The 11406-nt window shown below is 33.0% G+C and overlaps 1 protein-coding gene across 1 annotated transcript; it reads right to left on the bottom strand.

Annotated features, from left to right (window-relative positions):
- Positions 1–5306: 5306 nt before the first annotated feature.
- On the bottom strand, positions 5307–5906 carry LOC107894570 (uncharacterized mitochondrial protein AtMg00810-like). Its single transcript, XM_016819830.1, has 2 exons — positions 5541–5906; positions 5307–5408 (listed from the first exon to the last, which is right to left on the bottom strand). The coding sequence occupies exons 1-2, from the start codon at positions 5904–5906 to the stop codon at positions 5307–5309; spliced, it is 468 nt and encodes a 155-aa protein (XP_016675319.1).
- Between the last annotated feature and the right edge of the window lie 5500 nt (positions 5907–11406).

Here is an 11406-nt window from a genome sequence, read left to right as displayed (position 1 = left end):
AACTTTACCTTCTTCACCTCCAAACTCATATTCCTCCTCCTTTATCCTCCCATTAAACCCTCAAAGCCCATCTCCAAAGCCCCTTAAATTTTCCCTTTAGCTTCCATTTCTCCTCCTCGGCAAATGTTTGCAAATCCCTCGAATCCCTACTCTATCCCCACTCAACAGTTCAACTCGATCCGTCAAAACCCTTTTCTCCTTGGCCCTTTTCGCCACCATCATCTTCACTATGGATTTCGAATGCGTGAACCCTGGTAACAAGTAGCACAGGTTCAGTCCCTCTCAGTTGCATGGTTTTGTAGGCCTTCCCTCTCTCATTTTCTTCTACAACTTGGTCTACTGAAAGCAAACCTTAAAAATCCCAGATCTACCCTTTTATACTAAATCAATGGCCTTCAATTAACCCAAATCCAAAATTTCAAACAAATAAATTATGTTTAAAAAATAAACTATTTTTAATTGAGAATTTCCTAACTTATCTCATATATTAAAAAATATATATTTAAATTCACATGTAATTGTTAAAATATCACTTCAGCTGGAAGCCTAAATTTATAGGATATACCATCTGATTGTTATTATTTTAATATATCAATTCAAACTTAGAAAAAAATTTATGTTAATTGTAAAATTATCACTGGAACTAATAATGGATCTCGCCATCCGTCAGGTCTAGAGGTTAACTTGAAAAGGGAGATAGATTCAGTCGAAAAAAAATATAAACTAAATTGTAAGTTTAGATAAAAAAATAAAATCATTTTCTAAACTGGTAGAATCTTGGGTGTGATTTTTTTTTGTTCAGATTTGGCCTGAACTTACCTTAAAAAAAATTCATTGTTTTGTTGTTATTTTACTATTATTTTGTTTTTATTGTTTAGATATTATATAACTTTTGTTTTATTATTAATTTCACTACTATTTTATAGGTATTTGTAATATATTTTCAGTTTGTTGAAAAACATTTATTTTTATTTTTATATTTTAAGTATATTTAATGTATTATTTTTTAAAATTTATTTTATATAACAAATAATATAAAAATTTAATACGGATAGGCAAGACCGAACTCATGCTTAATATTTTTTTATTTAGGTCAAGTTTAAATAAAATTTTAAACCTATTTTTCAAACTATATCAAAATTTAAAAATACATCTAAAATTTTACGTTTACTTAACCCGAATCGGACCTGTAACTTATCACGAATACTCCTAAAAATTGGAAATATATAAATTGTTACACTTACGCATATAAGTGATATTTTTTTGCAGTGCATTATATTCTATTAATTTTGAAAACAAAAATGATTATATATAAAGAATTGTTGCCACGTTTTGACAAAATGATATGCCACATGTTAAAATAATAGGCCATTATGTTAGCTTGAAGGTTATGACCTTGTAATATATATTGTTTAAGTCTCTTATTAAGGAATTATGTTAACTTGTAATATTTTTTGTAATTAAAATAAGTTATATTATTTAAAAATATTTTAATTTTTTTATTTTAACAAAAATTAATAAAAATATACATATAGTGAGATTTGAAATCACATCAATTAAAATAGTAAAACCTTAAATTTACTACTCAACTAAAACTTAATTTTAATGTTTTTCATATATTTTTATTTTATTTGCACAGTTTATTACCTTTATCAGTTGTATATCTATATTATTATTTAAACTCATAACTGAGTTGGTGTCACAAGTTAACTAAGCATCAACTCTGTTAGAGAGAATTACGAAAATGTCATTTCATAATTAAATCAAATTACATTATTTGAGAATATTTTAGTCTTTTCATTTTAACAAAAACTAATAAAAATTAAAATATTTATATGATGAGATTTGAACCAACACCAATTGAATTGATCAAACTTTAAATTTACCATATAACTAAAGCTTAATTTTAATGTGTTTTATACATTTGTATTTTAATATGCACAATTTATTATTTTCATTAGTTGTATATATATACTATTAATTAAGTCTCTAACTAAGCCAGTGTCATGAGTTAATCGACTACCAACTTGGTTTGGGAAATTAATTTGATGTGCTTTTGTATTTTAAAAAGTTATATTATTTGAGGACACTTTAGTCTTTTAAAAAAAACCAAAAATATTTATGCACATAGTGGGATTTAAACCTATACCAATTGCATTAGTAAAATTTCAAATTTACCACTTAACCAAAACTTTATTTAGAATTTTTATACATTTTAATTTTATTATACACATTTTATTAGCTCCATTAATTGTATATGTATACTATTATTTAAGTCCCTGACTGAGTTGATGTCATGAGTCAACTGAACACTAGCTTGGATAGGAAAATTATAAAAATATTTTTTGTATTTAAAATAAATTATATTATTCGAAGATACTTTATCATTTTTATTTAAAAAAGGCAAAAAAAAATGCTTAAAATTGGATTTGAACTCACATTAATGTGTAAAACTTTAAATTTACCATTTAACTAAAACATTATTTTAAATGCATTTTAATTTTATTATGCACATTTTATTACAATTTTTTATTTCTAAATTGTACATATTTCATGTGTTATTAGTAATTTTAGTTTTAAACCATACATTTCATTATTTATTGTATTAACTTTAAACACATTTTTTTAAATAATAGGTTTCCACAACATACACATCTGAAATATTAATTATATATGTTAAATAATTATAAAAATTTCCTTGACTCAGTCCTTCATTGAGTTGGTGTCATGAGTCAACGGAGCACCAACTCGGTTAAAAAAATTATGAAAATATCCTTCTATAATTAAAATAACTTATATGTTTTGAAAATATTTTAGTTTTTTTTTATTTTAACAAAAACCAATAACAATATGCATATGGTGGGATTGAACCCACACAAATTAGATTAGTAATACCTTGAATTTACTACTCAATTAAAGTTTCATCTTAATTTATTTATACGTTTTATTAATTAGTTTTCAACTATAAGTTTCACTATTTATTGTTTATTATTTTCAAGCACATCTCTTTGTTATAAATACTTGGTTTCCACGTACATATATGTATATATATGATATGATATATATTTATTATTTTTACTTTCGGGTAAACTACGGTCGCTAAACTATTAGTAAGTTTACATTTTATTCATTCAATTTTAAAAAGTTGCAAAATGGTCATTGAACTATTTGAAACATCTCATTTAAATCACTAAACTATTCATAAGTTTTTATTTAAGTAATTAGACTGTTAAGTTTTTTTATATAGTTTAGTTATTGAGCTCCAAGCAATGATTCGACAATTGATAGGTAGATAAATACCCATCAATAAGTAGAAGAATATAACTTAAATCCAAATCGATCTAACAGACAGTGTGGAAGATCAAAAAAGAAAGTTGTTTAGACTTTGATTCACAGATTCGTAATGTTCAAAACAAATAGAAAAGGCCATACAATAATAATTTTAACAGCTCGATAACTTAAATGAAAACTTTCAAATAATTCATTGATAATGTTATAACTTTTTAAAGTTGGATGACTAATAATTTAGTGAATATATTTCTTATTTTTCTACAAATTTTTCAAAATCCAAATCTGCCAATGCTTCCACTTTCAATCTCCTACAAAACTAGCCCACGCCTTTTGTCCTTAAATATCTCCTTTTCCATCAAGGCAGGTTCGTTTCTTTGTGTTTTAGTAGTTTCTTATAGTCCAACATGAAATTTTATGTGGTAATAGTTTTCTGCTTATACATATTACGATTTATTTTCATTTTTGTTTCCTGTTTTCTGGTTGAATCAGCTGTTTATGTTTGGCAATTTTGTGTTCTTCATTGGTGAACTTAGTGATGTTAAGGTTTTTTGGGTTTTTTTACTTTACATGAATTTCGTTTTCCAATCTGTGAAATTTTTATGTCATCAGCTATATTTCTAAGAAATTTGAGGTTTTAGTCTTTGTCAAGGGTTTAAATTCTTATACATTGGAATCCTAAAGCTGTGTTTTTATTATGGCTGTTAGTGGGCTGTCTTTTTTGGCATTATAATATGTTAAAACAAATGTTGCTTAACTGGAATAAAAATTATTGATACAATCGTGTAAAATTGTGAATGTAACAGTGTCAACCTTTATGGGGAGTAACATATGCTCATGAAAGCTTGACATGAGATTACTATAATCTTTATGTATTTTGTCCTTGCTGGTGCATTTCTGATATTATCAAACTAATCATGGTATTTTTATGCGCAAGGAGTGAAAGTAAAATAAGAGGAAAAGGAATGATGAGATGTCTTTCTCAGCCCAATTCTTGTTCCAGGAAGAAAACGCTGAAAAGCTGCACCATAAAGGGAAATTTGAGAACGTTGTTCTCATTGATGTTGATGGTGATAGACATGAAAATGTCATTGACATTGATGCTGGAGAAGGGGATTGTTGGGTTTTTGAAAAAATTTATCCTGAGGATGTATGAAGCTCAGTATAAAACTTGAGCAACAATGTAATAAATCCGAATAAAGAATGAAGGAAGATTGAGCTTCAAAAAGCTCGATATTTGCAGGATAAACAAACAGAATTTTACTTGGTGAAAGAAAGCAAAAATTGAAAGAGTATTTTTCTTGAATGATTTCTATTGAAATTCATTGATTAAAAAAGATGGTATACTGCCAATACATATATCAGTCATAAGCTGGTCAGCTTTGACAGGTTGCACATACTATTTTTAGGCTTCATTGCAACTTGCACAACTTGCACATTGCAACTTGCAAATCACAACTTGCACAATTAGGTAAGCTGATCTATCAATCTTATCAGCACCCAATTACATTAAATACACTACCTACTTAGTTCTAATTTAACTAAGTTACAAAATATTACTTAAAGTAATAAAATGAAACTAAAATTGAACAGTAGCATCAACTTCAGTAGCTGCATGTACACTTCATGTGCTGCAAGTGTGGCTTGATCTGCTTCTTCATACTTCATCCGCATAACTTATGTTGCATGGTCTACTCCTTGGTTGCTTTATCTGCTGCATGCATGCCAACTTCAACACTCCTCCTAGACTTGCATGCTGCAAACTCCCATTTTGGCTCTTAAATCTTCAAATCTTAACACATTAAGGGGCTTTGTTAGGATATCAGCAAGTTGTTCTTCAGAACTGCAATGAATCAGCTTCACTTCTTGAGCTTGCTCCATCTCTCTAACAAAGTGAAATTTGATCTTGAAGTGTTTCGTTCTCCCATGGAACACTGGATTTTTTGCAATTGCAACAGCAGATTGGTTGTCACAATTGATCTTTGTTGCTTCCCTTTGCTGTTGATTTAAATCGACCATTATTTTTCTTGGTTGACAGCTCCTGCAGCTGCCACATACTCTACTTCAACAGTTGATTGAGCAACGACAGTTTGCTTCTTTGAACTCCAACAAAAAAATGGCTGAACCAAGGGTGAATAGATACCTTGAGGTACTCTTCATATCATCTATCGATCCAGCCTAATCACTATCAGCATAGCCAATTAATTTCATGTTTTCAACTTTGCTAAATAGCATTCCATAGCTCTATGTACCTTTGATGTACCTGAGCACTCTTTTGTCAGCTTGAAAGTGCTTTTCATTGCAGCAATGCATGAATCTTGAAGCAAACTTACAGCAAACATAATGTTTGGTCTAGTGGCAGTTAAATAGAGCAAACATCCAACTAGACTTCTATAGGTTGATTCACTAACCTTTTCAAAATCACCTTGGCTCGATAGTTTCTCTCCAATGGCAACTGGTGTACTTGTTGCTTTGCAATTTAGCATGGAGAATTTGTTTAGAATTTTTAAGGCAAAAGCCTTCTGACTTAGGAAGATCCCTTGCTGAGTTTGGAATACTTCCATGCCAAGGAAGTAAGACATTTGTCCCAAATCAGACATCTCAAACACTTGTTCCATTTTGCACTTGAAGTCTGTTAGCATTGCTTGGTCTATTCCTATTACTAACAGATCATCAAAATATAGAGACACTATCAGTTGAGTTTCACTACCTTACTTTTTCACATACAAAGTAGGTTCACTGATGCTTTTTTCAAATCCAAGGCTAGCTAGATAGCTATCGATCCTACTATACCAGGCTCTTGAAGCCTGTTTCAAGCCATACAAGGCTTTCTTCAGTTTGTACACCTTGTCTTTTTCACCAACAATTTTGAAGCCTTCAGACTACTCAACATATATCTCTTCTTGAAGGAGACCATTAAGAAAGGCTGACTTCACATCAAGCTGATGGATTTTCTATTGCAAATGTGCTGCTAAGGCAACTAGCAGCCTTATGGTGTCAAGCCTAGCCACTGGTGCAAAGGTTTCAAAGTAGTCAATGCCATACTTTTAGCTGAACCCTTTTACAACCAGTCTTGCTTTCAATTTGTTCAAGCTTCCATCAGCCTTGTGCTTAGCTCTAAACGTCCACTTCACTCCAATGGCTTTTCTGTTGAGTGGTCTTTTGCTACCAGGCGTGATTCTTCTCAATCATATTGATTTCATCAGCCATAGCCTGTTTCCAGCCTTGATGAGCTTTAGCTTCTTTAAAGCAGCTTGGTTCAATAGCAGCCACATGAGCTCTTTCATAAATCTTAGCCAATGGTCTAGTGCCTCTGACTGGCTCATCATCGATGTCCATTTCAAGACCATTTTGATCAGCTTCAGTCTGATCTATCACCAAATCTTCAGCAGCAATTTCTGGTTTATTTTTTTCCCAGTTCCAGCTTGCCTTCTCATGGAATACAACATCTCCGCTCACAGAGACCTTGTTTGTTAAAGGATCAAGTATCCTATAACCATTATTGATACTGCTATAGCCCACTAGAATACCAGGTTGAGCTTTCTTAGCAAGCTTGTCTCTTTTTGCTGCTGGAACATGAGTATAACACACACATCCAAAGACTCTTAGGTGAGCCAGTGATGGTTTGAACCTGAACCAAGCCTCGAATGGAGTTTTCAGAGCCAAAGCCTTGGTTGGGAGCCTGTTTTGGAGGTAAACAATAGTGTTAACTATTTCTGCCCAAAATGTCTTAGGAAAATTTCTTTTAAACATTAGGGACCTCGCCATATCCATCAAGCTTCTGTTATTTCTTTCACTTATACCATTTTATTGAGGTGTATAAGTGTTGGTGAGCTGGTGTTTTATGCCTATTTCATTACAGAACGTATGCAACCCGGATGAAGTATACTCAGTCCCATTATCAGATCTCAATGTCTTCAACTTGCAACCTATTTTTGTAACACCCCTAACCCGTAACCCTCATCGAATTAGGGTTACGAGGCATTACCAGACAGACAAAACATTTTGGACCAATTCAGAATCACAGATATCATATATCAATAATACAAAAGCATTCAACACCAATTCGTTCATCAAAGTGGTCTACGAGACCTAAAACATACATTTAAGGAAAGATTGAAACTAAACCGAACCTATTCAAAATTTTCAGAACTTAACCAATTCTTCCAAACTGTTAAAGTCACACGCCAGTGTGAGTAGGAAGTGTGTCACACACGGGCACTAGACACGCCCATATAAGCCAACCTGCCAAAAATAGGTCCTATGCTGACTTTTTCATACGGCCAATAGGCACGCCCGTATACTATGACCGTGTGATACTTAGCTAGCTAATGACTTTAGCCCACAGCCTTATGACACACCCGTGTTCCCTAACCGTGCAAATTTTAATAGGTTACTGCAAACTAACACGGACACCAGGCACGCCCGTGCTGTGTGGCATAATGCAGGCTTGGTTTAAGCCAATTTGCCACCCCTTTTTGGGTCATTCCTACTAGCAATGCTAATCAACATTCATTCAATAAATTTTCAGCCAATTTCATGCTCAAAACATGCTTCATTACAACTATATCATCATCATTCAATAACCCATTCAAAACCATACCAAATCTTAACACACACATACCATTTTCTAGCCAACTCTCATGGCTTAACATATATACAATTCAAAACTTAATACATGTATATTCGAGCCTATACATGCCATACTTAAAAGTATTTACACTTTCAAAAGTACCAAAATGAGATCGATAGTGTGGTGACGATCCTCGACTATCCCCAAGCCTTCAGTAGCTACGATAACTGTAAACAGACAGTAATCATACAGAGTAAGCTACAAAGAGCTTAATAAGCCAATTACAATTGGTCTAATTACTAAAGCATACAAGTATAATTTAACCATAAAGATTCATAACCATTTCATAGAATAAATTATAAGCTTAACCATGCTCCTTTATTGCATATATATCATGCTTCATTTCCAACTTCCATACATATTTCACAGAGACAGAGTCTTTCATATTCAGAAATTTAGTTCGATACAAACGTACCTGTATAGGTTATACATTTCATATACTCATTCTCATATTTCATACGCTATCATCAGACGATTCCAGAGCGATACAGATACTCATAAACAAGTACAATGCCAACGTCCCAGATGTGGTCTTACATGTAATTCAATATTGATGCCTCTGTCCCAGACAGGGTCTTACACGAAATCAGATACGATGCCGATGTCCCAGACATGGTCTTACAAGTAAATCTCAAATCGAAGCCTTTGTCCCAGACACCGTCTTACACGATATTTCAGATCGAAGTCAACGTTCCTTTGGAAGCATACTAATACTTTTCAGATACTAACATATTATCAGAATCTACTCAGAGTTCATTCATCAGGCTCTCAAGTCCGTCCAATACAGATTATAGTTTATATGCGCAGAATTTAGTCAATTTAACATGTAATTGTAATTTGACTTACCTTGTACGGATTTCGAATAAAATGAGTCGACTATTCAACTATTTTGTACTTCCCCCGATCTAAGTTCGATTTTCTTTGTTCTTGATCTAATACAATTCAAATTCAACCATTCAATCTTTCATTTCATTCAAAATAATCCATGAACACATATTTAGAGCACTTTAATTTTAGCCCTTACATTTTCACATTTTGACAATTTAGTCCATTTTTCACAAAATCACCAATATGAAAAATTCACCAAGACTATAGCTTGGCCAAATATACATGGCTTCCATACAAGCCCAAATAACATATTTAGTTCACAATTTAGTCCTTCAAAACCTCATTTTCACAATTTAGCTCAATAAGCTCTATTTCATCAAAATTCAAAGACAAAGCTTAATAATCTCATACATATCTTTCATATTCCATATAAAAACATCATAAAGCTCATATAATCATCAATGGAACATTTCATAATCTTCAACAAAAATAGAAATTCAGACATGGGTCTTGAAGAACACGAAGCAACGATTACAGAAACGTAGAAATTATCAAAAACCGAACAAATTTCATACCTCAATTTAGCTATCAAAGTTTTGAATATACAAAAGCTTCAAACCCTTCTTTCTTTTGCTGATTTTCGGCTAACATGCATGAAAATAAAGCCATCTTTTGTTTTGTTTTTATTTTATTACATATTATAAGTTATATACCAACTTTGCCCTTGCTAAAAACATGTGAAATTTCACCTACTAATGTCCATAATTGTCCACCATTTAAACAAATGGTAAATTTGACATGCAAGGACCCCCTCTTTCCTAAACCAAATCAAATAGGTGTTTTAACATCTAGCACTCAACTTTTAGACTTCACGCGATTTAATCCTTTTTCATAATTAAGCACAGAAACAAACAAATTAAATCACAGAAATTTCGCAGATATAAATTCACATATCACAGACACAGAAAATAATATTAAAATATTTTTTAGACTCGAATTTGTGGTCCTGAAACCACTATTCTGACTAGGGTCAGAACCGGACTGTTACAGTTTCAGTCTCTGCTGCAGCTTTAAACTTCAAAAATACTGAAGCCACTTCTGATTTCTATTTCAAAAGATAAATCCAGTAATATCTCGAGTAATCATCAATGAATAAGATGAAATACATACTTCCATTCAGAGATAGAGTCTTCATTGGACCACATACATCAGTGTGTACAAGTTGCAGTCTTTCAGAAGCTCTCCAAGCTTTGTTTGTAGGAAATAGTAGTCTAGTTTGTTTTCCTAGTTGACATACTTCACAAACTTCTTCCTTTTCAACTAAGTTGGTGAAGTTTTCAACCAAATTTTCTTTGGTTAGCTGAGTCATTGAGTTGAAGTTGACATGGCTAAGTCTTTTGTGCCACAGCTTGGATTCATCTTGAGCAACTGTGTAGGCACTGTCTGCACCCTTGTTCCAATCCACCACAAAGCTTTTTTCAGCCATGGTCACTAACATGAGCTTGGATCTATTTGGATTACTGATTAAGCACTCCTTGCCTTTGAACACTATAGAGTAGCCCTTTTCTAGCAACTAAGCTATACTGAGCAGGTTTCTATCTATTTCAGGCACCAAAAGTACATTTGAAACAAGTTTGGTACCTGAAAGAGTATTAATTTGAACATCTCCTTTGCCTTCAACTTTGATGAAGTGTCCATTTCCAACCTTCACCCTTGTTTTGAACCTTCTATCAATTTTCTTGAAGATAGTAGCATTAGGGGTCATGTGGTTTATGCAACCACAGTCAATTAGCCATCCTTCTGTGGCTTTTCTTTTAGCAGCTGAGCAAGAGACAACAAAGACTCATTCTTCTTGATCACTTTCTTCTTCTGCCACTTGAGCTTCAGCTCTTGGCTGTTGAGGTTGATTTGGCCTCTGTTTTCCTCTGTTTTTGCAAACTTTGTCTATGGCCCATCTTTTTATAGATCTTGCACTGCACATCAGGTCTAAACCAACATACTTCACCCAGATGACTTAGCCTTTTGCAGTGTGGGCAAGGTGGATATTTTCTTGCACCATCTGTCTTAGGCTTGTCTGACCAGGTTTTCTTCCCCTTGTATCTAGAGGAGTTTGAGGCTGGTGTGGTTTTGGCTTGGAAGGCACCTTCTTGATGCTCCTCCAGTCTACTTGCTCTCCTTTGCCCTTGAGCATAAAGAGCATTGATTAGCTCTGTCAATTAAATGATGGCCAGGTCCCTCAAGTTTTCAAGAGATGAGATCTTTACCTCATACCTTTCAGGTAAGGTTGAGATCACCTTCTCCACAATTCTTGCTACACTAAGTTGTTCTCCAAGTAGCCTTATGCTATTTACTACAGCCATAATTCTGTCTGAGTATTGCTTCACTGTTTCTTCCTCCTTCATCCTCAAGTTTTCAAAGTCCCTTCTTAAATTCAGTAGTTGTTGCTGCCTTGTTCTTTCAGTCCCTTGGAACTCCTCATTCAGCTTATCCCAGGCCTGCTTTGGTGACTCACAAGCCATGATTCTTGTGAAAATCACATCAGACACACTATTTTCGATGCAAGACATGGCTTTGTGCCTTTTGGTTCTTTCATCTGAATATTGTCTGATTTGAGCCACTATTGGATTAGCTCTAAGAGCTGCTGGTTCAACATCTGA

This window comes from Gossypium hirsutum, chromosome A13, assembly GCF_007990345.1.
Source record: "Gossypium hirsutum isolate 1008001.06 chromosome A13, Gossypium_hirsutum_v2.1, whole genome shotgun sequence".
NCBI lineage: Eukaryota > Viridiplantae > Streptophyta > Magnoliopsida > Malvales > Malvaceae > Gossypium > Gossypium hirsutum.
The sequence above is the reverse complement of the archived record's forward strand: the minus strand, read 5'-3'. Positions and strand labels throughout refer to the sequence as shown.

Bases quoted from the DNA above. Each gene is read 5' to 3' on its own strand.
- LOC107894570 (XM_016819830.1), bottom strand. From the start codon at position 5,906: ATGGAACAAGTGTTTGAGATGTCTGATTTGGGACAAATGTCTTACTTC. The intron at 5,409-5,540 runs GTACATAGAGCT...CCCTTGGTTCAG, and splicing joins AGTGCTCAGGTACATCAAAG to CCATTTTTTTGTTGGAGTTC.